At 42.4% G+C, this 13,280-nt stretch overlaps 1 protein-coding gene across 1 annotated transcript in view; it reads right to left on the bottom strand.

The window, feature by feature from the left end:
- EPAS1 (endothelial PAS domain protein 1) overlaps positions 1-13,280 on the bottom strand; it is a 76,938-nt gene that overhangs the window by 19,166 nt on the left and 44,492 nt on the right. Inside the window, exons 3-6 of the mRNA XM_064708953.1 lie at positions 5,201-5,352; positions 4,524-4,608; positions 3,904-4,022; positions 3,606-3,808 (exon numbers count right to left, since the gene is read on the bottom strand). Of these exons, the coding sequence (XP_064565023.1) occupies positions 3,606-3,808; positions 3,904-4,022; positions 4,524-4,608; positions 5,201-5,352 (559 nt within the window). The remainder of the gene's footprint in view (positions 1-3,605; positions 3,809-3,903; positions 4,023-4,523; positions 4,609-5,200; positions 5,353-13,280) is intronic.

Genomic DNA, 13,280 nt, shown 5'->3' on the forward strand with positions numbered 1-13,280 from the left:
ATTTCCTCTCAAAAATATTCATGGCTGCTTCTAGTCTAACCCTAGCCAATGGGGAAAAAAACCCCAAAATGCAAAATCCTGGGACCCCTGGCCACTACTGAGCAGGATGTGTGTCTGCTCTGTGAGGGTAAAAAACCTACATGTGAACATGAAAATCTTCACCAGGACTGTCACGGCCACTCATTTTGTCTACCTGAATCAAGGTTTTGTTATTAACAAAAGAAGTAGATCACATTTTACATTTAAACATGACATATACCAGAAGTCAGTTTTGTCAAATGTGGATCTTTGGGTTCACTTATCACCGCTTCAATCATCTCCATACTGTATCTTCCCCTGAGCAGGAATGAAAGAACAGGAGGTCCATTCAAATGCTTCCCTGCATTCCCATTTAACTTAAAAATATTCCCCTAGTAGAGGTCAAATGGCAAATTAACTTAAATCCTTATCCAAGTCCTGTGCCTGTGTATTTCTTATTTACTGGGACATAACTGGAAACACAATAAATCTCAGTTTCCTCTCAGGTGGGCACAGTCTGGATCCCACATGAATACTGATACGGGATGGCAATGCTATGGCATTGCATCTTCCTGCACCATCCTACTCTGAATCACCACATATCCCCCACTGCTCCTTTTCTCTTCTTCAACTCTACCATTAAAATGTCCCAGTCCAGAAAAAGAAGAAAAGGTTTTATAATAACTTGGTTTCTAGTAATCAGGGACATACGATGCCCCACAGCAAGCCATGCCTTCAAAGTAAGTGCCAATGCCACCAAGGTAACAAAATTTGCTTTGTACAAAGGCATGCCTTTTCTTCTGACTAAAACACCCTCACTGGCAATCCCTCTTGACACAAAAGCATTGTGTAGCTGAACTAAACCCTCACTTGGATTATTAAATTGTACCACTGATCAGCATTTCTGTATTACAGCTAAAATAATCCTTCCTGTAAACCACTTAGCCAAGATAAGTGGAGCAAGGGAACAGCTTTAAATTACTCTCCAGGAATGGCTGAAGCAAGCATTTAAGAGAACAACCCTTATTTATTATTCATATCCATGAACCTTTCTCTACAGGCTCATCACCTTGCAAAAACTGTTTTAAGAATATGAACATATCCCACCTAACCACTGGCAAGTCATAGGCCCACATACATAATTTATTTTTGGAAGGCAAATTTTATGGGCTACTGTCTCACATGTTTTAAATGATGGCCAGTCTTGCCTGCTTCATATTACATCTAACCTATACCCTCCTAAGGAAAAGCCAACTAGTTTTTGTCACAAAATGCTGTAAGGTAGCCAGCCTATATTTTGTATGTTGCTTTGTGACAGACAGACAATGAGCTTTCCTAAGGAGATAATACTCAGAAATCTGAGAGTTTCTTTGACTGAGTGCCTTGAAAATAAGAACGTAATGCTCTCTGGAAGCAGACCTGTCCACACCAGATGAGCTGCAAGGAGGACACCAGGAGCACTGCAGAAGCCTGGTAGAGGAGGCACACTGCCCTCCATGATAGCAGCCCTGAACTGGAAGCACGCTGTCCCTGATGGAGCAATGAGCTGTGTCAGCCCTGCCGCGCCACTGCAGAAAGGACAGAGTGCATAGAAAAGAGTTCAGGCACCTGACTGGCACATGCTGCCTTCCCTCCTCCCCTCCCCAGCCTGGATTTACATTCTTGGCATAAGCTGCTCCTTCAATGCAATCTGTGTAGCAGCACTGAATTTGATAAGAACAGCTGAGTGTTTTGCATTTTTATGTGTCTAGAGATGTGTCTCCTGCTAGACAGACATCAGCATTCCTCTGGGAGGGAAGCGGGGGCAGGGGGATCTGCTGCAAAAAACCTGAAAGGTTTGGGAAGTCTCCTCCTTCTCTGCCCTGCCTATCTTTTTGCAGGTTTACCAAAATGAAACATCCAATCAAAACTATATAGTAAAAGATGTGCTACTTTATAGTCTGGTTTTGGAGAAAATAATCTTTACAATCCCTACAAGTTCAGTCCTCCAGAGGAAGCTGTTGTATTTCACTGCCATGTGAAACATCTTCCCTGTAAATGAAATGCACACTATTTAAGACAAGGCTTAATATATCATTATTTTAAAAATAAGCATATGTATCTTTAATGGGATAGCATCAGTCCCTCTAATTCTCATTTATAATGGCTTATGCATTAAGTCTTGCAGAGACATGTGAATGCTGCAATAAAGTAAAATCCTCTGCTACGCTTCTGCAGCCTGCCACTGAATGGCCCCAGTAATTCTGAGCACATTGCTTTTAATGAGTCACTATCATATTGAGTCACTCCCTCCAGCAGCAAAATCCTACTGATATCTCAATATTTTGATGCTGAAAATATTAACATAGGAAAAAGTCTCATTGTGATTACATCAGAGACCATTTCTAGTTACTTGCTGCGCAGTTCTCTGAGAGTTCAAAAGGTCAGTCGCAAGTTTCACTCTTGTAATCTTGCTTTCATCCCCAGCTGCTAACACTGCAAGTTTATATGGCTGCTTCATCACATTGTTAAAAAAATAATCTTACTTAGCAAAGTTTAAAAAACCTTCGAAGGTTGAAGAAATCAATAAAGATGTTGGTCCTGTGAGTTTCTGCATGAGTTGCAAGCATGTTTATAATCTCACTGATAACCCTCCAGGCCTCAGAGGTTCCTAGCATCTCTGAATTTCAGAAGAGAAATTTCGTTAGGCAGAAAAGTTAATCCTAAATTCAGAGATTACCTCAAAAACTTAAAAAAAACCCATACAAAACCCAAATCCACAGCAGTAAAGACAGGACCTTCTGGGCAAATGGGGGACAGGAAGACACTTTCATGGGAAGCGATCTCTGGCTTGCTCGCATGCACAGAAGATGGTTATCACAGTACTCAGACAAGGAATTTCAAGGAACTCTATGAAATGCCATGGAGTTCCCAGGACAAGTCAGGCACGTGGAAACTAGAAGGATCTCCATTTTTTTCCCCTCAAGAGTGAAGTGTGGGGAGCAGAGGACAAGCCCCTTGCCTGACCCAAGGTCCTCCCCTCCCCTTCATTTTGTCACTAAAAGGTGCAGGGAGACAACCAGTAAAGGCTGTTTGCTTTTCATTGAATAAGAGGCTGCAACTCCATTTCAGGGCAGCAGGTACTCTGGATGCCTTGGCAATTCTGGGTTAATGTAGAGCATAAAGCACTTGCCAGCTAACTGAGAACAGCATCCTGGGCCAAACCAACCATAAAACAGTGCTTGACTAAGGTCCGTACAGTGTGCCCTGGGACATGCGCTCTAAAACACGGGAACAGGAATCCTGCATACCCTTCGGTTTGTTAAACCCCAAGAAGCTGACATTTGTGGCTCCAAGTTGCCTCATCTTCTGCCAGTAAAACTGAATTCCTCACTTGGCAGGATGAGGAAATACAGCAGGAGTACAGTTTCGCCCAAACTGAAATTTTTGAGGCGGATTAAGTGAGCCGCTAAATAGCCGTTTTGGTAACAGGCTGAATTTTCTTCTGGCTCTTGCTTACCAGCTCCACACAAGACATTTGGAAGAACTGCTTGTTTTGTTCAAGAAGATAAAAACACCTCTGGCAAGGAAAAGCCAGTGGAGCATACCTGTCATCACAGTAGGTGAATTTCATGTCCATGCTGTGGCGACTCAGGAAGGTCTTGCTGTCCAGGGGGATATCGATGTTTGAAGGGTGCTGAATAGGCTCACACATTATTATAAGGCAGGTGAGAAGAGGCTCCTTATACCCACACAGAGAGTGAGGAGGGCAAGTGTTATACACTTTAACTTGTCCAGTGCAGTGCAAAACCTGAAATAACAAGAAACAAACTTAGGATGTACTATCTCTCCACATCAAAATGTCTAATAAAATCAAGCCTACTTAATTTGGCTCAAATATTGTACCTTCCATGTGGCAGACTTGAGGTTAACAGTTCTGCCTCTGTTGGTAACAGTGCATTTCATCCTCATGAAGAAGTCACGTTCAGTTGACATCTCTTTGCTTTTCTTTCCAAAGCCTGGCCCTGTATAAGGAAAAGGCAAATTAATTTTCTCATTTTCCTTCTTGATTTCTTCTACTTATAAGCATGAAGGATTCAACAGAAATAACAGATTATTCTCAGATCATTTACCTGCAGAGACCATCAAACATGCTTGGACCATTGCAGAGCAATTTGTAGAGCTCAGACCTAAAGCTTTAAGTAGAAATGACACAGGACTTTGTGCATTTTAAACCTATGTTTTAGCTTGCTGCACATGAATTTTTCCACAGTGTTACAACTGAAAACATGATACCTGTCTAAACTTGAGGAAAGGAAAATACTAAACAAACAGTTTCTTGGTACTACCATATTTAAGCAGTATTTGGCAAAACAAAATGAATCTGTAAAGCACTGAATAGCAGTTAATGATTACTGTAGGAATGAAAATTCCTTTTACCATGATGAAGAGATCTCTTTTGCCAGCCATTTACTTCATTTGCTTATTTCAAAAACAAACAAGGACTTTTGTATTTTCATTATTACCATTTTTCAGACTCAGATTCTCTCGAATTTCCTCATGGTCACATGGATGAGTGAAGTCAAAAATGCTGTGTCCAGTGAGTTCCACCTGTGTGAAAGTAAGAGCTAAATAGCAAATCAAAGCACCTGAAAGTGTTTATCTGTTTTTAAATACAGTTGAAATGAAATTGGTCACTAGAACTAAGTGCATCAACAGGATGCTCACAGACACAAATCCCATGACCCTCCCTTTGTTTATCCTCTGCATAACTCCTCATTTTCTCCCCAGAATGATTCTCTTACCTATGAATTTGCAGAGTGCAGTTAACAGTCAATACCTCTTGTTATTTTCAACACAGGACAAAACTCCCAATCCACAAAGAAGAGGAGGGGGGACCCAAAAGAGCAGCTCTATCCCCTTTGTCCCATAGTCTAAGGCACAAGTAGAATAAATGCCTTCTCATCTCCCTAGTAAGATGTAGGAAGGCAACTCTGCAGTCACCAAAGACACTACAGCTAGATAGGAAGGGAGAGGGAACCTGAGAACTGTGTAGTCTGCTGTGCAGGGTACCTGCCTGAGAAATAAGACATTTTATTTCCAATCTTTCTTGCAGCAGCACAGAGCTGGGTTTTCTGCATTTAGACATAAGAGTTTTTTCTATGAACTGTATTACAAAGAGAGGAAAGTGTAAGGGACTTACCTGGGTAAGTCCCATATATTTGTTGACATTCTCAGACAAAAAGATCATATCTCCATCCTGTGTCACCACAGCAATAAATCCCTCCAAAGCTTTCAGGTACAAGTTGTCCATCTGCTGGTCTGCCTCTAGTTCATTCTCATTGTCAGCACATACTGAGAAAAAAAAAAAGAAAAAAAAAGCATTTAAAGACTTCAGCACCCCAGCCAGCCTTTTTCAATGCAAGTACATCAGGTGACAAGGCAACAAAATTTTTTTCTGCTGTTAAAATTTCCTTTCAACAAATCTCTTCTGGTGGGGCCTTCAGAACAGCATATTAAAAGGATGCTCTTATCACTAGAAAGGCAGGAGATACTTTTCTAAATGTTTTGGCAAATGCAAGACCCTCTCTTCACCTTTAGCATGTTTCTGCAAGACATGTTTTCAGTCACTAACACCTGCAGATGCAGATGACTGAAGTGCATCTTTGTGTATGTTCTCTTGGCCACTTGCAACATTTGTACCTCCTAACAGGCACAAGGTAGAGGGCAAGCTTTATAGAGGGTACATAAATCTGTGTATCCCTAACAAACACCTAACAGGACTCTTCCATCAGGTCAGGCTTTCTAAAACGTTGAAATACAGCTCCTACAAGACATGCCTAAATAGACCTCTTCACTCAGTACAGACACATCTGTTAACACTGCTTTGGATAGAAAAAGTAGAAAACTGCTCTCTTGAAGTCATTCTGGGTGAATCTCTTTGTCATGCCATAAATCTCAGTATTCCTTGGAAAACCACAGATCCATCTCACTGATACCTGCTTTTTCATCTGCAGACCTCAGGACTTCCTATGCCTCACTCCACCAAACTGACAAGTTTCATCACTCACCCACACTTCCCCTGTCCTGCAAGGAGAGCCTGAGACTCTGCTTACGTCCTAGATGCTTGCCTGTGCAGATTCATGAACCCAGTGCGCCTTACTAAATTCTGGGAAAGACATGCCACGGCGCAGCTGAAACCTGGAGCTGTGCTGGAATATTTATTACAGCTATTTTTCTTTTGGTTATTCACGTTCCTGGTACCTTCTGGCTGCAGTGTAGTGACAATCGATGGCACCGTGATGCCCTTGACGTGTGTGCTCCACACGGCCCATCCAGTGCTGTGGGAGCAGCACATGGCAAACTCTCCTCCTGATGCCAGTCACAAATCTTCCCTTCTATTCTTTTAACCATGTCTGAGCTCCATGAATAAGAAGCTGTCAGGGAATGACATGCAGACAGCTAGTATCGAAAAATTTCTGTGTAGGAACTGGCCCATTAATTTCCTGATATGTTTCATGTGAAACTTCTGGAATTATGCTTTGCAAAACCACTTACAGATATTGTATCTGGTCTGTGTACCTCAGACACGCTGTGGTAAGCTTATCTTTACAGTTTTGTCAGTTAGCCTGCACATTTGTGATCAGTCATTGCCAATGTCATGGTAAGGCTCTGATTTTGAAGAAATAAAGCAAGTAAAAGAAGAAAAAAACCCCACCTTATTGTCTTAGAATAAGGAATAGGCAACTCCAAGATATAGGGCCATGGATAAGTTCCCTCTAGATCAAAGGTGCCCTAGAGCCCATGGCAGCGAGGATGATGAGAGAAGAGCTGAATCAATTCTGCTCTCTGTGCTCCTTCTTCGTGGCACAAGAGTGCTCCAGGCTGGGCCCACCACCAATTTTGCCATCCAGAGGCTCCAACTATAACTGCATCAGCCTTACTTGCAAGAACAGTGGGACACAAACAAATTCCTTGGAGAAGTTGCTCTCCTTTGATGGTTCAGTGTTGCAATTTCAGTTTACAGTTTGTTCTGTAGTACATACACTGTTAGCACTTGGGAAAAGTCATTAACTTTTGTTCTTTTCCTCCATGAAACAGCACATTGATCATATTCCTTCATGTTTCTTGTTGAAATACTCATTTTGCAAGAAGTCTAGAAGCAGGAATAGGGCATTGCTTTGTAAAACATTACATGGTTTGGGTTTGTTGCTTTTTTGAATAAGAGGCTGAGCCAAACTAATGCAGTTTTTACTTTGAAGCACTAATGAGTGATAATTAAAGGATAAGTTTGATCTGTACAGCTCCTGGAACTGCAGCTGCTAGTGCCTGAGGATGGACTGCAAGCGAACCAAGAGGGATGAGCAGTCACAATGGAGACCAGCAAGCACTGTTTGGAACAGGTAAGTGGTGACAAAAACGATGCTGGCTGCTGCTGCTGCTGCATCCTCCTGTTCCTCAATATCCGTCCCTGGCTGTGCGGGTGCCAGTTGTCAGCTTCTCTGGGGCTGAATGCACTTGAGACAGTAGTTCATGTTTGGACTCAGGTGTTTATTATTTCTTATCAGTAAAACAGTCTCGCTACTGTGAGTTCGGCAGCTGTTCATTAGAAGGCACAAAATGGCCAACAATCTCTTGTTACAAGGTCTTTTAAGACTAAATTAAGAACTGACATCTAGATTATTTTCCCTTTTAACTCAATAACTGATCCCAAAGAGCCTGCAATGTGGACTTTTCTGCCCAATTACAAAATGCCACTCAAACCCATGAAGAAGAAGGAAAAAACACGAGGAAGAAACCCAGGATGGCACCCTGTGCCCTCCATCTTCCTTTCATCCACAACATACTAAAAATCCCAAAACCTAAATTTCCCACCTAAGTGATACATCTACACTACTCTCTATAATCTATTTCACATTTTTGTGGATTCTAGTCTTTGCTGAAGTCTAGGAAACTTTCTCCATGAATGAGGGTCAAAGCCAGTGCTCTCCTGGGTGTCAGGGCACCCCAGAACAGACAGAAATACTCCTGGTGCCCTGGGTTTCCACACCTGGCAGCAGCCCATCACGCATTGTGCACACAAGGGAAGAAAGGGTGCCCTTTCTGCCCAGCCCCAGAGCTATGGAGAGCACTTGTTTTATCACCCTTTGCCTCTCAACGAGACTGGCAGCAGGGAAGAGAGGACACTCTCTGGGGATGGCCAGCACAGGCTGGGGATTTTCATTTCACATCCTTGCGCTGCAATTCAGGCTACACATGCAGGGACCAGTTCCTTCTCAGTACAAAGCAAATGACTTCAGGAAATTGCATCAGGACTAGCATTTAAAATACAGAAAATATACAATAATATATTTGAATAGTACGCACTTTGACCAAAATGACATTTAGGAAAGGAAAAAGAAAAAAAAAAAAAGAGGTAAGTGACCATCTGCTCCCAAGCTTGTTTCTGCTGCGTAAAGAATGTCAAGGGTCTTTTTTTACTTTTCCGGAAGCAAACAAATGGTTTATTCAGCAGGGATCATGGCTATAGCCCAAGACAATCAGCCAAGTGTGGGTTCAGAGAAAAAAATGACTTTTCAGCTCTAACCCCAGACCCTCCTTTCCATTTTTTTTTCCCAGCTCATTAAGTTTGCATTAACAAAACATGACCATTCAAAGGCAGGAAGGCTATTCAAAGCATTTGTATTCTTAAATGCCTCCAACAGTGAAAGACAAACACTTTACTTGTATTATCAGATGATTAAGTTTGCTTTTCCCTGTATATAAATTATATTACTTATACAAACACACACAGAGGACATGGATCACTCACATCAGGGCTGCAGGTTCAAACCCTTAAGGTCCAAGCTGAGCACAGCACTTAAAGATATAGTCAGCTTTAAAGCGTGTAGTCACAGGGGTTTGTGGGATCAGAGTACACTGTTTTTATTAAAATTAGCTTTGTCCAGCTGGAGGCATCTGTGATGAGGACAGAGAGGAGGGAGAGAAGATTGTTTGTGCTGCTGCGCACCCTGTCTAATCTAACCCAAAAGCACAACCAAGGTGTTTTGCAGACATGCTACAGCCTCCCTGGTAACTCAATAAACCCCAGTGCACCCCCTCCTTTCTCCTCAGCAGTCTGGCTGCAGCAGGAAAGGGGAGCTGGCAGATAGGGGTTTCTGGTAGTACTTAATAGGGCGTGCTCACGTTTCAAAGGTGAGGAACCTGCAGGTGCTATCAGGCACAGAAAGGTGGGGGCCGAGTACCTCCAGAGCCACTCTGCTGCTGTGGCCCATCTATCCCTTGCCTGTCCCCACAGCAGCCTACACAGCAGCTCCAGCACTGGGGAACACACCAAAGGTGCTCATGTCTTCGAATGTTTCCAGGTCCTTTGCAAACACAGCCCCAGAAGGGGTCATCTGTGCCCACCCGCTACAGCAGATCAGCTACAGCTACCTGAGGATCCCAAGTCTGCAGCAAAGAAATATGCTGGGCTGCACTGTGGTGCCCTGGTATGCCCCGTATCAGGTAACTTGGTATAATTATAGTAATATAAATAATAAATAGGAGTCCCTCCTATGGCTGCAGTGTCAGCATGAGAGCACGTTCCCTTTCTCCTGAGGAAAACACCAGCTACTAATACACAGAGGATACACACACTTTAGGAGAGTGATACATCAGAAGCAGTTCAGTCATTGTCACTAGTAAAAAGCTGGTTTGCTTCAGAAAGAATCTATTTGGCAGATGCAAAACAAATAATGGCATGGCTACTGCAAGTTCCTCCCTGAAATCCCTACTGTCTTTCACTTTGCTTCAAACTGTCTTCATTAATTTACCTTGGTGCTGAACTGGAGCATTAGTGTAAGAAAACTCAGCTTCAGATGGAAAATATTTAAGAAAGCTGGGACCAAAGGGAAGTGGGAAGTTAGCATGAGGAGGTGAGAGCAGAACTTCAGCCTTGTGTTTCCAGTAGGTCTGAGGTCACTTTATCCAGAGAGCAGCACCTCATGTAGACTTGCCAGGTTTTTGCAGGTCTTTGGGAAGGGTAACAGTGAGACTCAGTTTATAATGATTTTTAGGGGGCGGGGGTTTTTTTGTTTGATTGAGTTTTTTTGTTAGCATTGCATTTCAAAATAGCTGCAAGCTAGATTTTGAAATAAGGATGTGTTTCTGGTTTTTTCCCTACAACATTTTCTACCTCCCCTCAACTATGGGGAGTACCTCAGTTCAGACACTGCAACATAGCAGGGAGACTGGGCTGCAAATATGCCAGTTTAAATTAACAGCACATTCAGTAGAATGAAGTGCTGTAATATTGCTGTTCATATTATAGCTACTTGATGGAGCCCAGCCAAGGTTGTGTTCATGTAACTCTGGAAAGCCTATACAGGAGGAGAATCCCTGTCTAGGAGAGACTGGGAGATGTTGAAACATGTCAAAAAGCCTTGTAAAACTGCTGCTGTGGCCTTCCTGGGATGACTGTCAGAGCTACAGGGGAACCAGGAACAGAGCAGTGGTGTCCCATGTCCCAACATTTGATGGGTCATCCACTGCTGACTTTACCCCAAGGCAGTACTTCTTGAATTTTGATACAGTATTTTTCAGTCCATGTCTCAGTCTATATTAAATTTTGGTAAGTATTTATTTTGACAAATTTTCTAACTGCCAAACAGAATTTATTCATTGACAAGAAACTTTGAACTGTAATGGCAAATGCTTATTGCAGTGTTTATGATAACCTTTTATGCTAAAAATAACTTTTGTAAACAAGCTTTGATTAATTCTCACTGTCAGGATGTGCACTGTTCCCAAGTTTAAGAACACTTTTTCCGTAGATGCTTGCTCATTTCCTTCAGTCCAACCTCTTGGAACGAGTCTGAAGGCTCAAAAATCAGGCTTCTCCTTAAAAGAAATAACTGTGCAGGTATAAACAACCTCCTAGCAAACAGTCTATAATTCCTCTCAACACCTTTGATCTGACTCAAAGGGGTCTTTCTGGTCAGTTCAGAGGTAGACAATGATAAAATGTGTTTCTACTGGAGGTCACTTCATCACCTGCACAGAATTTTCCTGGCTTTGTCTCATCCTGGTTCCTATAAGTACCAGTAAGTTGCTTACATATGGTGCATAACTGATACCAGGCTGCAGCTGCCACTCCACAGGAGGGTTGCAAAACCTGCCTGACACCAGCAGGCAAAAGTTAGGGAAGATCTAACAGCAGCTTCATCCTGCATCAGAGAGAGCAGCTTTGAGACTGACTTGTCTCTTCCTGGTTTCTTGTTTTCCATCAAAGGAAAGAGATTTTCCCCCCCTTTTTTTCTGTCTTGACAGAGCAGTACATCCTGTTCAAGGGGATATTTTCAATGTGTTCAATAAAAGCTTTCAATTTAGACACATCAAGAAAAAGCTGCTCTTAAACTTGAAGCTTCCTGAAGGGCTCTTATCTCCAAGTGCACAAGCAATCTTGGATAAAGAAAACACTTATGTTAGTGTTGTTTTGATTGCAGAGTTTGTATCTAGCCAGATCATTCAGATGCTGCTCCCAGGAACTTGCTTGGAGTCCTGCAGCCATCAGTGTTGAATATTGGGAATACAGCACTCCATCAGACCACGCTTTGAGTCTCATAGGACCTTTGGGTGCACCTTCCCTGAAAGGGGACATCACTTCAAGCAGCTGAAGCACTCAGCACCTGATCCACTCTCATTCCTAGCAGCATGGTTGGCATAAAACTATTTTCCCAATGTAATAAAAGCAATCGAGTAGACATGCTATTTTTAAAGCACTGTTTTATGCCACAATGGTCTGACATTAGATGCAGCTTGTCCAGACATTCAAAAACAATGCCCACATCAGTTCTCCCTCCAGTCTGTCCTCTCCCTTAAAAGCCTAGAGAAAAGCTATTTTTTCCCCTTCTGCTCCCTGCTGGCTTTCCGGCTCTGTTGTCTCCCTCCCTTGAAACCTTCACACTGGCTTCCTTGTGGCCTCCCTTCTCCCAAACAACTTCCTGTCTGTATCCCTGCTCCCTCCCCATTTCTGCTGCTGTCTGCCTGGACAAGAACAACTCCCAGCCAGTTTCCTTTGCTGGATTTCTGCACAGAAAAGACAGCCGGGTGATCACACAATTGGGATGGGATTAAGGCAAGCCAATAAAATTGTGTTTGCCTGATTAGCCTGATTAAAAAGTCTGTCGTCCTGGCACAGAGAAACTCACTGTACTAAAGAGTTTTGGTTCCTGTAACACCTTTAGCATTAGCATGGTTCAAATAAACACTTAAAATTATTGGCAGTGTGCATACAGTCTTCCTAAAATGGACTCTCCTCCTCATATTCAGACAAAAAGAGAATATCTGAGGCAATCTTAGCAACTATCACCATGTTAGCTGTTAACCAAGGCAGCCATTCTTTAGCAAAAGCCATTTTTTCTTTTTTGCCATCTATTAGCTCCCCAAAAAGCATTAGCCTTACTTACTAGCTATACTAGAAAATAATATGGGAAAAATACTGCTAACAGCTTTTTGGACCACAGTAAAGGACATAAGATCCCAAATCCAAAAGCTCCACTACTGATAAGCATCAGAATACCTATTTTCCGCAGCAACTTTATGGGATCAAAACCTTTAGTTGAAACGAACAAAGATCAGTTCTAAATTTATCCCAAACATTTGAATGCGACGATGGTAAAAATGTATTATGCCAGCAGAATTAGGAGACATCTTGAAAAATATTTAAGATGATAATAATTAAATATTTCTACTAAGCATTCCAATTATACCCTGTACTGTTCTGAGCACAACATGGAAACAGTATTATAAAGCCATTGTTTCAGTTTGCTTCCTGTGATACTAATCTCAATCAGGCCGTCAGACGAACAGCCTGCATTTCTAAATGTTAAAGGCTTCCTCTCCAACATTCCCACACAGAATTGCCTACTGTGAAAATCAAAGGGAAACGTGTTACTAAGTAAAGCAGCAACTTTTATAAAGCCAAACCTGGTATTTTTTACCCTTTTGAACTCTGAGATCTACAACCAGCTATTTCCTATTATGATAGGATACAAGGGCCCTACAAGGCCTGCAGGAGACATGCACTCTGCAATCCAGAAGTCGGGATTTTTCGAGGCACGTAGCGGGAGAGCTCTCAATGAGGGCTCAGATTCAGGGACTCTGCCATTCACCTGCTGAAAGAATGTGGGCATAGATTTCCCTAGGTCTTGGCTTCCCAACAGATAAATGATCATTATGCAGACACAGCTAATAAACCAGCCTGAGTTACACAAGTGAAAAGCCCTATTCCGACTCTGGGA

This window comes from Zonotrichia leucophrys, chromosome 3, assembly GCF_028769735.1.
Source record: "Zonotrichia leucophrys gambelii isolate GWCS_2022_RI chromosome 3, RI_Zleu_2.0, whole genome shotgun sequence".
Taxonomy (NCBI): domain Eukaryota; kingdom Metazoa; phylum Chordata; class Aves; order Passeriformes; family Passerellidae; genus Zonotrichia; species Zonotrichia leucophrys.